We start from the raw sequence: 17,189 nt of genomic DNA on the forward strand, positions 1-17,189 counted from the left end.
AAATCAAGGATTTTTTTATGCTGCTGCCACCCATGGTACTCTGTGGCTGGTCATAGACAGCAATTACTTTTTTTTGTATTTTTGGGCCATTTGACTGAGGAAATACTAGCTTTTAAGTGTTTTAAGCAATTATTTTCCATGTTCTAATATATTTTTTCGTATTTTTCATTGTTTTCTCGGGGTTAAATAGACTGAGCGCATAAGAAATTCAACCTCGAGAGGAGAGTGGCATAGAGATACCGTTTTCACATATATTTGGGGACCATATTGATAGACCATACTTGCTTTAGAGGATTTTAGGCGATTATTTCCCATATTTTAACATATACTTAATATTTTTAACGTTTTCTAGGGCTTATGGGTCGAGGTTTTGAGAGTTTTACGAGATTATTCTGCATATTTAATATTTTTTCATATTTTTCATTATTTTCCTGGTTTTAATAGATCCGAGGTATGAAAAAAATCAACTTCAAGAGCAGAGTGGCACAGCGATACACAGTGATATCGCTTACAAAACCGAAAGAATGAATTTTACAAAAAACGACATGTTTTAACAAGATCCCAAATAGTTCAATTATTCTTACAAAATACAAAATACTTTACTCGAATCCAAAATAGTTGTAACACAATAAAAATAGTTGCTTCAAAATACAAAATACTTGTTATAAAACACAAGAAATCTAACAACATCCAAAATACTTTTTAAAGAACACAGAAAGTTCAAAAGGAATCCAAAATTGTTCTTACAAAACAAAAAAGACATAAAAGATAAACAACAGTTCTAACAAATCAAAAATACTACTCACAAAACAGAAATTACCCTTCAAAAATACAAAAATACTTTACAGAAATCCAAAATAGTTCTAGAAGAATAAAATTTGTTTATTGCAAAATCCAAAATTCTATACAAAATACAAAATTGCTTGTTGGAAAATTCTAGAGACATCCAAAATAGTTCTCAAAGAATACAATAGTTTTGAAATAATCGAAAATAGTCCCTACAGAGCAAAAACTATTCCCAAAAAATACAAAAATACTTCAAATAAATATTAAATAGTTCTAACAGAATAAAACACACTTATTGCAAAATACAAAATACCTGTTACGAAACACAAAAATTCTAGCAAAATCAAGTATAGTTCTTAGAGAGTACATAAGTGCAAAGAGAATCCAAAGTAGTTCTTATAAAACGAAAATATTTTTTACACAATACAAAATTTCAAATAAAATCTGAAATAATTGATACAGAAGAAAATTATTCTCACAAAAAACAAAACTACTTTACACAAATCCAAAACATTTTTTACAGAATTGGAAATCTATTTATATAAAAATAATAGCTACTGAAAATTACAAATTCTTGTTATAAAACACAAAAAGTTAAAACAAAATCCAAAATCGTTTTTACGAAACAAAAGTATTTTTTACAAAATACAAAAAGTTCTCAACAAATTCAAATTAGTTCTTACGAAACAAAAATTTATTCCTACAAAATAGAAAAACTGACATAAATCCAAAATAGTTCAAACAGAATGAAAAAAATGCTTTAAAATACAATTACTTGTTAAATAACAAAATGTCTATCAAAATCCAAAATAGCTCTTAAAGAATACGAAAAAGTTCAAAGAAATCTAAAACAGTTCTTATAAAACAGAAAAAAAATCTTGTAATACGAAAGTTCTAACAAAATTCAAAATAGTTCTTACATAACGAAAATTATTCTTACAAAATAAAAAAAATACTTTCAACAAATACTAAATAGTTCTAATAAAATAAAAATATTCTTGAATCCTGAATTCTTGAATCCTGAATTCTAGAACATTCGATGCAACTAAATAGGCTTAGGTTGTTTTAAGTCACAGCGGGTTAGGATTGTGAATACGTTAAACTCAGCATTTTTTCATAAACTCGATTTAATTAGAATAAAATACTTCAAACTACCTTAAATTAGGCTTATAATTATTATGACTAAGTTTTGACCTAAGAAGCTTAGGATAGCTTAGATTTTGATTATATTATAATTAATTGCACTTGAATTAGGTTAATTTAGCTAAACTCAAGCTGGTAAAACAGCTTAAACTCACCTAACTCAAAACTTATTCAAGCCTATTCATAATAATAGTTTGATTTGAGGAAACGTAACCTAATCTACCCAGGTTAAACCTAGTTTTAATTATAATCTAACCTAACCGAATCTCATTGCATCAAACATGCAAGATTTCATGAACGGAGACTCAGCACTGGTTAACAATATGTCAAGGTGGATTATATCAAACCTAAGCGCAGAAGAAAAGGAAACCTACAATAACTCAAACTCAAAACGACCGGAAATTACTATTAAAAAATAAATGAAACCCAAAACGAATAGAAACTAGACCTACGTTGCCTGAGCAGCGTGAAGTGTTGCGGCAGCCTTTGTCCGGCTTCGCCGAATAAAGTTCTGCGAGAGCAACACTTTGGTTTTGTTTCTTTGCTATCGGTGAAACGCTGAAGTTGTCAGCTTATCGAAGCTTTTAAAACGTTATGTTCAAAGAAGAACACGATCAGTAATCACATGATCAAAGGCTATTCCTCAGAGTTGAAAAAACAACAATAACAAAAGAATACCGAAAGGAGGGACTAAATTGACTTTATCTTTTTCAATCGTAGACATCGTTACGGATGAAAACTTAGAACAATATCTTATATAACCCAGTTGGTATTATAAAGCTATCTGTAACTTTTCATGATCAAAATACCATAAATGACACTATTAATTATGAAGAAACTACTATGGCATACTTTTTATCAGCTCATCACGAGCTATCAGTAATACCGAAAGAAGGGACTAAATTGACTTTGCAGCCAGTTGAACGTTATCCTTATAAATCGTAGACATCGTGACGGATGAAAACTTCAAACAGTATCTAATATGATCTAGTTGGCATTATAAGGTTATCCGTAACTTTCCAGGATCAAAATACCATAGATGACTATTAATTATTACGAAACTGCCTCGTTGTTTTAGGTTATCGTTTATACCCGTTGCGTAAACACTTAATTCTAGGTTATTGTGAGCATGGGTCGGCTAGACCAAATAGCAAAAGTTACAAGCCCCTTTTCACTGAAGATGATTGTAGCCTAACAGACGATTATTAATTACAAGTCTCCTACATGTCTTACCACTGGAACCAACTCAGTCTTACCATCAGATACACTGGAAACAAATAATAGGTACACCAAAAAGCAAAATTCGCAAACCCCTTATTGCTGAAGATGATTATGAGCTAACAGCCAACCTTTCCCTACAAGTCCTCTACATGTCTCACAATTGGTATCGGCCTATTTTTGGTTTCAGTGTGTACCTTACTACTGAAGTTGTCAACCCCTTGTAATTCTCAAACTGGTACATCTTATGAAGGAATTTTTGTACAAAAAAATGGATGGCATATACTTTGGTCAGCGCATCACGAGCTATAATACCAAAAGAAGGGATTAAATTGACTTTGTAGCCAGTTGAACTTTATCCATTTTAATCGTAGACATCGTGACAGATCAAAACTTGGAACAGTAGTTGGTATTATAAAGCTATCCGTAACTTTTCAGGATCTAAACACCATAGATGAAACTCAATTAATTATTACGAAACTGCCTCATTGTTTCACGTTATCGTTTCACCCGTTGCGTAAACACTTAATACTATGTTACACTGAGTATGGGTACACCAACTACCAAAAGTTACAAACCCCTCAGCTTTTTCATTGTTTTACGTTATCGTTTGTACCCATTGCGTAAACACTTAATTCTAGGGTACCGCGAGTATGGGTAAGCCATACCAACTAGCAAAAGTTACAAACCCCTCTGCACTGAAGATGATTGTAGCCTAACAAAAAATTATTACTGACAAGTCCTCTGCATGTCTTACCACTGGAACCAAATTGATCTTACCATCAAATACACCGGAAAAAAATAATAAGTACACCAACTAGCCAAAGTTGCAAACCCCTTATTGCCGAAGATGATTATGGTCTAACAGCCGACTGTTGCTTACAAGTCCTCTACTTGTCTCACAATTGGTATTGGCCTATTTTTAGTTTCATCGTGTACCCTACTACTGAAGTTGTCAACCTCTTGAAACTTTCAAACTAGTGTATCTCACGATGGAATTTTTGTACCAAAAAATGGATGGCATATACTATGATCAGCTCATCAAGACCTATCGATTGCCTTTGAAAAAAATTCTATCTTTCTTAGTTCAAAAGTTGATTTTTTTTTTTGCCGTAAGCCAACTTTCTAACGTAACCACTTAGAAAGGAGCAAAGGATAAGCTCCAATTTCTTTAGCAATGACAGAACTTTTAAAGTTTAAGAGGTACATCTGATAACATTTCTCTAGCTCAATCCCAAGTCCGAAAAAACAAACGATAAACCCAGCCGAAATCACGAACAGAAATGGGTAGAAATAATAGATATCAGCACTTTCGGACCCGCTGAAAAATCCCGCTTTTTTGCTTCTGTCAATTTTTCTATTTATCACTCAAAGAAGATATATTGTCTCTGGGGCCGGGTAACTGCCGCATATATTTAAAACTAATAGATCTTAGTCCATCTTCAATTTGAAAGTGGTGCCTGCCTGCTTGCCTGCTAGAACGGAGCTTTCCACTCGAAAGCAGAAACAAGACTTGATGAAATGAAAGCTTGGCTGCACAACTTCAGATACTCCTCTCTGACATAGGCTATATAACTCCACTTCACTTCGCACACCATAGTCTCTAACTCGTGGACAAGCAAAAACCATCCTATTTGGCCCCAGGCAAGAGTTCTGCGGAGCTTTCCAAAATTTAATGTCATAGCCATGAATCCGGCCTGATTTCCACACTTTCCGTGAAAACCGCACAGGCTAGACCCTTAGCAGTTTCCAGGAATAAGTCGAGATCGGCGGCATAGGAAAAAAAACCGCGAGAAAACCAAATTGTTGCTCTCGCAACACAATTAAATAAACAATCATATCAAAAAACCATACAACAGGTACTAATATAAATGACTAAGTAAATCTTAACAAGTGAAACTAAATCTTAAAACAAGCTTGACCTGCATATTCAATTGAAGTATCACTCCTTTTTAGATTTATTTTTTCATTTATATTAGTACCTATTATATGTTTGTTTTCTATGATTGTTTTTTTAATTTCTGTTCGTGATGGGTTTCATTTATGCTTCGATAGCAAAATATTTTTGTTCGTTTTAAGCTTAATTTGCATGTTCAATATCAGCTTTACTCATTTCAAGAATTATATTAGTACCCGTTGCATTTTCTTTGCGATTGCTCATTTAATTTCTATTCGTTTTGGGTTTCATTTATTCTTTATTAGTAGTAATATTTGGTCGTTTTGCGCATAAGTTATAGTGATTTTTTATTTCTTCTGATCTCAAGTTTAATATGACCTTCACTTTTCTTTGAAAATATTTTTGGAAAGTTTTTTTTTAACTAATTTGAAGAAAATACACATAATGAAATTAATAAAAATGTGTACCTGTGAGGAAACGTAATTCAACATAAGCAGAAATTTTTCTGCTACTATCCGTTAAGTTAAAAGATTGCAAATCTGGGTCCGAATCGCTTTGTTCATGAGCATATCTGAAAACAAAAAGTAATCAGTCTACTTAATGGTGAGTGGAAAAAATATAGTCTAGCGTAATTAAAAAAAAATTAAGTTTTGACTATTGAAAAAATAAAAACCGGAAAAAAATGCAATGAAGCAAAATGTAAAATTAGTTAAACTAACAAACTTGCAGAATTATATAGAAAGAGAGAGAGATGAACAGGGGTGGGGGTCAATTCAATGGATGCAGTATGCGAATATTCCACAAGAATACTTTATTTAATATGTTGAATTTCAATCTGATAAAAAAGATACAAAATTCTGCTTTAGATGAATAGGTTTCTTTTTATTTCAGTTTAAAAATCGCATTCCAAGATTTCTAGAATCATTAACCTCATACTCTTTAACAATATGATGGCCCTTTTAGCAGTAATGGTGGTGAGGAATATCAAAGAAGTAGATCCACAATGCATCAGCAGTCCCTGCCCAGCCGCAGCTTGGTGCCATTCGACTCTTTATAGTCATTGCTTGAGAAAAAGAAGAAGCTAATTTTTTGGATTGGCCAAAAGGGCATCCTTTACAGAAAACCTTCAGAGCATTTCAAAAGAAGGGGAGGGACAGTCAGGACTATTAAGCAGCAAAATAATCCTCAAGAAAAGTTTAATTTTGCCTCCCTCTCATTCGTTTTCGAAAATACGTTATTGATGCAAGTCCAAGCAGCAGATACTAGGAAAGGTTAGAAGTGATTGAATTGAAGAACTACCAATATGATGACTACCTTGAAAATCTCCTAAAATTGTATATTTAGGTATTATGCATAAATGTTTACTTGTTTTGTAAATCTCTTATGGTTACATGATACACTTTAGTTAAATCAAAAACTATGTCACTTATAAATAGGCTCTGTAATTTAAATGTAATGTTTTCACCGCCATGAAATCAGTCACTTTTCCACAGATGCTCAAAACGAAGTGTTAACAGACTGCACTTTAAGTAATAGATTCTCTTTCGTCTAGTCACCATCTTTGCTGGTCATGTGAAAGCCCATGGCTATTCCAGATTGGTCATTCGCCCCTTACTACGGACATCCCGAGTATATTTTTGGTTTTCAGTTTATCATGATTGCAGTACCAGCTAGAACCTAGTAAAGAAGGAACCCCAGCTAGTAAAAAATTTTGAAATACGTTATAAAAAAAACTCGTCCTGTGAAAAAAAAAGATATTTAATTTAGGAATGATAATTATTAATTAGGTTAATCTTAGCAGCAAAATTTTATTTTGCCAACCAAATTAACTGGAATTCTGAAAAAGAATCTGAAACTCCTGGAAAATGACATCGAATAAAAATAAAAAGCACACCATCGTCGAAAACCCTACACAAAAGAACTAACAGCCCCCCGCCTTGAAAAACAAGGAAATCCACTTTTTGCAAGGGTTGCATGATGTGTTTTTTCTACTTTTTTCGTCACTAGCGAAACACTAGAACATCACAGAGAACGATTTAAGTGCTAATCTAAAAGCTAATTATTATGATGGAAAGGAAAACAGAATTGATGGGAAAAATATCTCTATAATGCTAATTGGTAACATTTTAAAAAATTGAAATCGTTTTTTTAAACAAGTTTTTTTGATGAAATTAAAGATCGAAGTTGAAACTTTAAACGAAAAAAAATTACTGCTTCATGACTTATGCAACTTGTTTTGTTTTGTTTTTTAACAGTTTCAAACTGGTTGGTCTTTAACTATATTTGTGGAAAACTAGACTAACACTTTAAGGAAGACTAAGTGTTGCTGAATATCTTGGAGAGTTAAATCGTGTCGTAAAAGTTACTGATTTTATGGCCGGTAAAAGACTATTGAGAGGTTTATTAGTTTTGTTTTGTTTTCTGCAGGCCACTGAAGAGCTTCCCTGTTTCTATTTCTGTCTTGTTGAGTTGGTTTTGAAATTTCAGTGTAGTGTTTGGTTTTAGAATTTTAAAAATACAGGGAATTATCATGAGCCACTTTGGTGGGGACAGTTTTCAAAAATATGTTTGCAAAAGTCACGAAGCAGTAATTTTTGCTTGTTTTAAATTTCAACTTCGCTCCTTACTTTCATCATACTTTTTTCTAATTAATAATTGTTAGTAATATCGTAAATTTAGCCCGTATCTGATTGCTAAGCCATGTTCACATAAACTTAATTATGGGGTAATTAATTGTTGCTTGTTGTCAAATATAATATCTTTCAAGACTTTTATTTCATCATAGCTTGAAAGTGAGACCTAAATTTACCTCCCATAAACATTGTATTTTTTAAATAATAACTATACGGGATTCTTTGGTTTCATCACCTGAATTGAAAAAGATCTGTGGGTAAGTTTTTGTGTGTGTAAATGAGCAAAAATTAACTTTAAAAACAAAGCTTTTCCATAGGAAGTAGAGAGGAAGGGGGTTGGCTAGCCTGTGATTTAAAACAGCAAACTGCAAACGGTGCAACTTACTTAATTTGTCCTTCTATATCTCTTAGGGTTTCATGTACTGTTTCACCCGCGTCTTGTTTCCACAAATGTTCTTCCGCATCTTGGATATCCAACTCATTAAGTTTTTTGTCATATCTCTGCACTGTTGTCTTAAGTTGATGTCGCGAGAAGTTTCTTGATTCTACTGCCTCTTGATAAAGTTTCTAAAATTATAGATTTCTTAGGGGGTGAAAATACATACTATAGTTATATATTTAATTTCATAGCCGTATTAAATGCTATGGTATACTTTCTAAAATCCTCATTTTTTTTTATGTTTATTTTCCAGCCTTTCCTAAAACTTACCTTTTCTTGCCTTATATATTAAAAACATCCTTTTTTTCACAAATCAGGCAAATTTTCTCAGGCTTACAGCTTTTGCAAGGTGATATTAAACTTTATATTTTTTGGAATCAGCATAAAAGGCAACATCCCCCATAATAAGCTATGTTAGTTTCAACTTCACACACCAAACTATTACTAAGATATTGCCGTTACGTCCTTTTGGCAACTTGGATATAGGCGGCGTGATATGATTAATTTACCCCTCTCCACCCAAAAAAAAATCCCTCAAAATTTAATCTTTATACCCTATCGTGCACATATTTCCTTTTGGTCGGATGATCTTCCCCTTTCAGCATTCTCTGAAAGCTCCATCTTAATACACAATTTCTCCTTGATGTTGTAAATAGCGTAGTGCGGTAGTAGTTGTAGCATTAATATTGGTGGGGGTCGTAGCGGTAGCGGTAGCATGCAAATATTACCTTTCTGATCATCTCCCTTATCGTTTCCTGAAAGTTCCAAATTCATTTGCCCAGTCATTCCTGATTTAAACCCTTTGACCATCCGTATACACATAAAGTGTTTTGATTTAGTACAACACTCCCCTCAACATTCACTGAAAGACTCGCCTGAATGCCCTTCGTCTTTTTGAAAAATAAAGTTCAAACACACATACTTTTCTTGAAAATCTTGGGGGGAATGTGAGAAGGGTACCAATAATTGACTAAACTGAAAAATGTATTTAGAAAAAAGAGTGAAAAGAAAAAACAAAGAATGAAGGCACCACAAAAATCTTGGAGGGAGCAGGTTTCCCCCCTAGATCCACTAGTGTAAATCTCACTAATTCTCGCCATTAAATCTCACCAATATGCCAAGAACGACTGGGGTTAAAACTTTCAGGGCTATTACTATTATTACTTCTGTTCTTACAATTTAAATACATCAAAGTAGTGCAAGTGTTGCCAGGTTGCGAAAGAGAGAATTGCTTCGGAAAGATATTATTTTTTAACTTTCAGGTCAATTCGAGGAATTATAAAGTAACATTAAGCAATGCTATTTATCGCAGGATCAAACATCGGTGAAAAAGTTTCTCCAGCATACAAATAGCAAGCATAACTATGGATTCATATAGAAATTAAATAAAAAAAAGGCTTTTTTAACTGAAAGTAAGAAGCGACATTAAAACTTTAAACGAACAGAAATTCCTTCGTATATGAGAGAGGCTGTTCCCTCCTTCACGCCCCACTCTTTATGCTAAAGTTTGAATCTTTCTCTCAACTCTACTTTTTAAAACAGTAAAAAACTTTAGCGTAAAGAGTGGGGCGTTAACGAGGGAGCAGCCCCTTTCATATACGAAGTAATATCTGTTCGTTTTGAGTTTTAATGTCGCTTCTTACTTTCAGTTAAAAAAAAATATTTTTTTTTATTTAATTTCTGAAAGTTTTTGAATCAATGCCTGTTTTGATTTTGGCTCTCCGCATATGAATAGTTAAAACGAAATTTGGATATTTATTTTTTTGGCTAAATTTCTTCCTCATAGTTTCGATCGAATGAGTTTGAGAAAAAAAGGAGCGAGGGAGGAGGCCGAGTTGCCATTCAATTTTTTGATTACTTAAAAAGGCAACTAGAACTTTTAATTTTTTACGAACGTTTTTACAAGTAAAAGATATACGTAACTTACGAATTAGCTTACGTAACGAACTTCTGTATTCTCATGTTTTTATTACGTATATGAATGGATTCGCCCCCTCGTCAATACCTCGCTCTTTACGCTAAAGCTTAAATTTTGTCGCAACTCCTTAAGAATGACCCCTGAATCACAAAGACCGTAGAATAAATATTTGAAATTACTAGAAGCATTTTAGTGTAAAGAGCGAGGTATTAGGGGAAGTGAACTTATTATATATTTAAAATCAGCATAAAAATTAAATTCTTTTAATATATCTATTAGTATTAAAATTTTGTTTTTAAGTGTTTTGGTTACTATTGAGCCTGGTCGCTCCTTTTATTGGAAAACAGCTCGTGGTAACGAACTGTAAGTAAGGAGTGACTCGGCCAAATAGTAACCAAGACTCCAAAAAACATTGAGCTTTCATAACAATAAATACATCAAACGAATTGGCTTATTATGCTGATTCTAAAAATATAAAATTCGTTAAGTTTAATGTCACCTTTCAAAAGCTCCAAGCCTGAGAAAATTTTTGTGATTTGTGAAAAAGGGAGGGAGAGGAATTAAACCTTCAAGAAATTTGAAAAAAAATGAAATCATTATATTTAATTATCAGAAAACCCTAATGTAGAGATTTCAAGCTCCTTTTTGCCAAAAGAGGAATTTTGCGATCAAGTATGGGTGTTTATTGATTTTTTTTTCAGGGGTGACTCTTTGGAACCAATGGTTCTATAAGATCGAGAGTGGGCTTATTCAAATGGAAATCAAAAGTTCTAGCGCACTTTTTAAGTGAACAAATATGTCAGAAGGCAACTAGCTATCCAGACATCCCTCATTTTTCGTAAAGATATCCAATCAAAATTTTGAAAGTTCTTTGATACAGCATAATCAAAAGGTCAATAACTATTCCCTTAGGGTTGGCATGACCCTTTATAGTTATATGCTATTTACACAATTTCGAACAAAGTGGCTATCACAATTTCGATTGGATGCATTTCTGGAAAAGAGGGCGTCAGGGAGGGAAGAGTCTATCACTTTTGACTTTTAATGGAACTAGAACTTTAAATTTACAATCAAATAAACCTCCTGTAAAGTTCGCACAACTACCCCTTTAATAAGAATCTTATATGCCCTCGGGGCATAATTTACAACCTTTGTCGCCAGATTCTGGGGGTTGTGTCAAACCCAAAAATCTTTATTATGTGACCTTTGGACTGTTTTTGAACATGAACTTGGGGAAACCAGGACGTGATGAGAAGGGGCTACTCGCCCTCCAATTACTTTGAGTCCTAAGAAGGGAACTAGAACATCGGATTTCCAATGCAATGAACCTTCTCAAAAATTTATACAACTGCCCTCTCCAGAAGAGCTTTATATGACCCCTGAGCATAACTAAAAACCCTTGCTCTTAGGCTGTGAGGGGCTGTCATCCTCAAAGGCATGAATACTGGAACTTTCAACTAAGCTGAACAAAATGGCTTTCTCAAAATTTGTATTGGATTGTTTGGGAAAATGATCGACATGGGGGGGCTAGCTGCCCTGCAATCATTTTTGACTAAGAAAAAGGGGAATATAAATTTTAATTTCTAATTGAAAGAACTTTTTTAAAAGATTCTACGACAACTCCTTATATACGACCTGCCCTGGTCTAAAAAACAAAACAAAACAAAAAAACAACAACAACACATTGTGCCTCCATCCTTCTTTACTTAGGCATTGCTATTACGCTGCCTATAAAAAACAGTTTAACTTTAGTTTCTGGGTGGTATTTTGAGCTAGAATGGAATGTCTGGGGGAATTGGAATCTTTTTAATTTTAATTTTTGCTTCCACAAAACGACTTTTTCAACGAAAAGTAAAGACCTTCACTAAGCCAAAACTATTAGAAATTAATTCAAATAATTTTTTCAGCGTAAAACTACCACAAATCACCATCAATAAATAAATTAAACAAATATAGATAACTTCGAAGACCACACTGCCCTTCCATGACGAAAGTAAAACAGTTCAAAATAGGGATGATACCTTTTTATTGACAGTGAATAGATGTAAAATTATTTAACTGGATGTTTCGAACACATGTACAGTGTTCATCATCAGCAGTAAAACAAAAAACGAACATAAATTACATTAAATAACCAAGTCAAACTCAGAACGAGTAAAAATAAACATGAGTAGTGCTGACAACCCCCACGTTTTTTAAAGCCCAGAACATAATCTGCACTTTACTAAAAAATAAATTTTAAATGTTTCGAATTATCAGACTTTAAGGAATAAATATCAGATATATATATATATATATATATATATATATATATATATATATATATATATATATATATATATATACTAGCTGTTGGGGTGGCGCTTCGCGCCACCCCAACACCTAGTTGGTGGGGGCGCTTCGCGCCCCCCCCCAAGCCCCCCCGCGCGCATAAGTCGTTACGCGCCATATTAGTTACGCGCCATTGTAGTTGTGTCCCTATGTCCCACCTGTGAATATAGATAGATAGATATATATATATATATATATATATATATATATATATATATATATATATATATATATATATATATATATATATATATATATATATATATATATATATATATATATATATATATATATATATATATATATATATGTTTTTAACTACGTAAAACTTGCGAATATACAACATTCTTTGCTGTCCCATTGTCTGTGCATATAAATAGATTGTCAGGTTTACCGACTCTTGAACATGCAACATATAATGGTCCATGGGAAAACAATCCGTATTCAGATCTATACCTCATGATTCTAATGATTGCCCTTGAGCTTTGTTGATGGTGATTGCTAATCGACCATTCCCTGAGTCGCCATCGTCATTTATATATCCCCCTGTGCACCCCGGCGTCCCCTTTGTAGTTATGTCCCTGTGTCCCGGTCGTCATTTATATTCCCTGTGTCTCGGTCGTCATTTGTGTCCCGGTGTTCCAGTCTGTGATTTCTCTTTGAGTGTCCCGGGCGTCATTTATATTCCTTGTGTCCCGGTGTCCCGGTCGTCATTTATATCCCCCTGTGCCCCCCGGCGTCCCCATTGTAGTTGTGTCCCTGTGTCCCGGTCGTCATTTATATTCCCTGTGTCCCGGTCGTCATTTGTATCCCGTTGTCCCGGTCTGTATATACATTCGTTTTTTAGTTTTGTTTTTCTCCTTTATTTTTTTCCTTTTTTCTTTTTTTTCTTTTTTAGTTTATTTAGATTTTTAGATTTTTTAGTTTTTTTATTAGTTTTTAGTTTTTTTGTAGTTTTTACCATTTTTTTAGTTTTTTAGTTTTTTTTTTACTTATGTCCTGTTCGTCATTTATACTCCCTGTGTCCCGGTCGTCATTTGTGTCTCGGTGCTTTGTTGATTGCTAATTTATATTATATTTATATTTATATTTTTTATATTTATTAATATTTTTTTAGTTTTCTTTTTCTCTTATTTTTCAGTTTTTTCCTTTTTTTAGTTTTTTCTTTTTTTGTTTTTTGTTTTTTTTTGTTTTTTACCTTTTTTTAGTTTTTTTAGTTTTTTAGCTTTTTTAGTTTTTTTATTAGTTTTTAGTTTTTTTTAGTTTTTGCCTTTTTTTAGGTTTTTCAGTTTTTTTTAGTTTTTAGTTTTTTACCTTTTTTTAGTTTTTTTTAGTTTTTTAGCTTTTTTAGTTTTTTTTTCTTTTTAGTTTTTTTTGTAGTTTTTACCTTTTTTAGTTTTTTTCTTCTTTTGTATTAGTGTGAAATAATTCAGACGTCATATGCGAACAAACATGACGTCACCTGATCCATCCACAGATCCACACACAGACAACTTATTTTTATATATATAGATATATATATATATATATATATATATATATCTGTGGTAGTTTTACACTTGGAAGATACGAAAACTAACTCTTTCCAACGCTTTCGTCCGTAAAAACTTAAACTATAAGATTGTTTTAGTTCCCAAAGCCAACTATGCTTTCAAAGGAAAGCTAAACATTCTTAAACTTCTTGGTGCTTTGTGTTTTTAGCTTAATTTTTGATGATTTTTAGCTTATATTTTTTTTCTTGTTCATTTTTTATTTTTCTCCCGCCACTGCGAAAATTGAAAATCACCGAAGTTCATATGGAAGTCCTTTCAACAAAAATGGATTTGTGCTTTTTTTTCTAAGTTTTTAAGATACTTATGGTGTGTAAATTCCTCTACCTCTTTTTCCTTAGCACTTCTCAACGAAACTAAAAAAAACACACACACACATACAACTCAAATAGAACATTCAAATTTGGAAAACCCCATTTTCCGCAGGGGGTATTTTCTGGGGGGATTCTGCGTGGGGAGGGGGTATTTTACAGGGAGACATTTTCTGCGGTGGGTTTTTACCGGGGTTGTGTATTTTCCATGGAGGTGTATTTTCTGTTTCCAACTGGGATTGTTTTCTGGGGGGAGGTAGACGCCTAGAACCTAGCCAAATCCAGCATATCTTTGAACTCCAAAGAAGCGGTTTCATCCCTCTTTCTACAAAATAGTATAGTTGTGTATTTTTCCCTAGAAAGATTGTCCCAGTTTTCTGCTTGTTTGTTGGTTTCTCCTTTCTATTTTTTTCGGGTGTTCTGACTGAAACAGGAAAAATAGAGCATTTGAAAGTTGTTTATTCTTTGGTTACAAATCGTGGAATTATTAAGAAATTGTATAAATAATCCTTCAGTTCATCATTAACGTCACCGTGTACGGTGAAAGGCGACTTAAAATACCCTCTAACATAAATGTTTGAGCGTCTAACCTGTTTAGTATATTTAGCACTATGAATCTATTTTAGATTAAGACCTGCTCCTGGTGAAGTAACGATGCAGACCTAAAGCAATCATGTTTATCCAGGTTATGAAGATAGTGTACCAGCAAAACTTCAGGAACAGATTTGAGGATTTGAGTGCTGAGGGGCCAAGCCACCCTCATAAAATGACTAGGGGAGGAGTGCCCCTAAAAGACAATTTTTTCCAGGTTTTCAAATAGGCATATTTGACACCTCATACTGTTAAGACTAAGAAAAATAACAATTACTATTCCTGAATCCGCCACTTATGGCAATTTTATCTCATTGGACAGTTTTCCTTAAAACATGTTTTAAAACTTTTGGTTACTATGGACTGTTTTACCCTTTGGTTCCCCTCAAAATGTAATTTTCCCCAGAAGCTATTGTTGAATCATGAAAGAGCATAAAAAAAGACATTAAGTCATTTTCATACCTAAATTATGATAAAAATTACAAATTTACCAACATTGCACGACATTCTAGTAAACTGATGACATGATATAAGTCAAAGGTTTTCATGTGGATCAAGATGATATCATCCCAATAGAAGAAACAGAAGTGAATATTTGCAGATCGTATGGTTGAATATCACCCTTCTATGCATTTTAAGCAAAAATAGACTTTGGAAATCAGACTCATCTGATCAAAAATTACGATTGTATTTGTTAATTTTCCCTTAAGGTTAAATTACAATCCAACATCTTTACTCATTCAGGAACATCTTTACGAAGAAGTTTCAAAAGCCTTACAAATATTCTAAAATTAATACACAGCGTAAAATTAACACATTAAAATTAACACACTTGTGAACATACAGCGGCTGCTTAAAGGCTTAGTTACTTAGTTAGTCAAATCTACTTAATCAATTACTTAGTCAAAATCAGGTCAGAATAACTTAGATCCCTAAGGAGAAGAGAATTTAGCACGATTCACTTTTATTAAATGCTAATGCGGCCACTTTCTAAGCATGATCAAAGTTTTGAGAGTCAGTTTGCATAAAGAATGAACAGAAAGTAAAACATGAAGCTTATGTACCTTTGCTTTTCTGTACTCAACTCCAACAATTTTTTTCTGTTCTTGCAGTATTATGCCACTTCTTTCATATTCAAGTATTTCATTGGTCAGCTTGTCAATTAACTGTGCATAGTGTCTTTGAACGTGTGTTGCTTCTCTTATTTTTGCTCGCATATCTTCTGTGATACCCTTAAAAGGTGGAATATATGAATATAAATGAATAAACAGAAATCATAGCTTATATCAAAAGCTCTCCCAAGGACACTATTTTGGAAAGGTGGTCGATTTCAAAATTATTATATAAAAAAGTGAGCACCTCCTAAAAATAATGAATTTACGTTATTTTTCTTTTCAAGAATGTTCTTGGCTCTTCTTCTTCCCATCCCCTCTATATCCAAAATATTTGGAATTATTTCTCTGAAATGAAAGCATACGTGAACCAAAAACTTAAAGTGAATAACATAACAAAAAAGGGGACACAAATTTATATCTATTAACGAGAAATTGCAAATTCACAATTTTGTTTCTCGGGGGGGAGAGGGTATTTTGGGGAAGAAGGCAAGGTGATAATACTTAGAAGAAACTAATAAACAACCCAGACTTATGCTTAATACATAAAAAAATGTAAGAAATATTGGCATAATCATGATTATTTGGAGGGAGTATGGGCCTTGAGCCACTTTGGCACGAATGTCGCTTCGTGGTGATAAAGTGACGTTGATGATTGCTGCATTTTATGTATTAATCGTTATTAATTTTTTGTAATAATATGTCTTATTAAACGAAAGTAATGGATAACGCTGGAATTTACACTTTAATTGCAGAAATTCTTACTTTTTTGAAATGAAAGACCCCCCAATGTCTTGAAATGACAGCAGCGTTATAATGTTAAAATATGTCGTCAAATTTTTGAATTAATAAAATAAAGTAATAACATTTTTGCTTGGCCCTAGTTTTTAAAGTCCGGTAGAACACTCTACGCATTGCTAATAAAACTATGAACACTTTTTCTAAGCATAAAAAATTCTACAACTTACAGCTGCTTCTATGCCCAATACGTTCGAAGGAGCTTTCTTTTTCAACTCTTCTAACTTCTTCCGAAAAAACACGTCTTCTTTATGATACTTCTCAGTCATAGTTGAGGCCTGTAATTGACAATTTTAATGTGAAGACTTGCAACTGGCAGTGGCAGGTCTTTCCCTAATTTTTTTTTTTTTTTTATGGGCCATCCTTTTCTTTTTTGTGGATGCATTTTCAATTAAATTAATTTAACATATATAAAGTTCAAAGTTATAAAATAAGGCTGTTTAGCATAAGGAGAATTTAAAT

General features: G+C 33.0%; 1 protein-coding gene across 2 annotated transcripts in view; it reads right to left on the reverse strand.

Annotated features, from left to right (window-relative positions):
* Positions 1–17,189, reverse strand: part of LOC136037960 (uncharacterized) — a 79,987-nt gene that overhangs the window by 42,058 nt on the left and 20,740 nt on the right. For both annotated transcript variants that reach the window (XM_065720846.1, XM_065720845.1), the window contains exons 3-6: positions 16,898–17,005; positions 15,882–16,049; positions 8,063–8,244; positions 5,512–5,615 (exon numbers count right to left, since the gene is read on the reverse strand). In XM_065720846.1, coding sequence (XP_065576918.1) covers positions 5,512–5,615; positions 8,063–8,244; positions 15,882–16,049; positions 16,898–17,005 — 562 coding nt within the window. The remainder of the gene's footprint in view (positions 1–5,511; positions 5,616–8,062; positions 8,245–15,881; positions 16,050–16,897; positions 17,006–17,189) is intronic.

This window comes from Artemia franciscana, chromosome 17 (assembly GCF_032884065.1).
Source record: "Artemia franciscana chromosome 17, ASM3288406v1, whole genome shotgun sequence".
Taxonomy (NCBI): Eukaryota; Metazoa; Arthropoda; class Branchiopoda; order Anostraca; family Artemiidae; genus Artemia; species Artemia franciscana.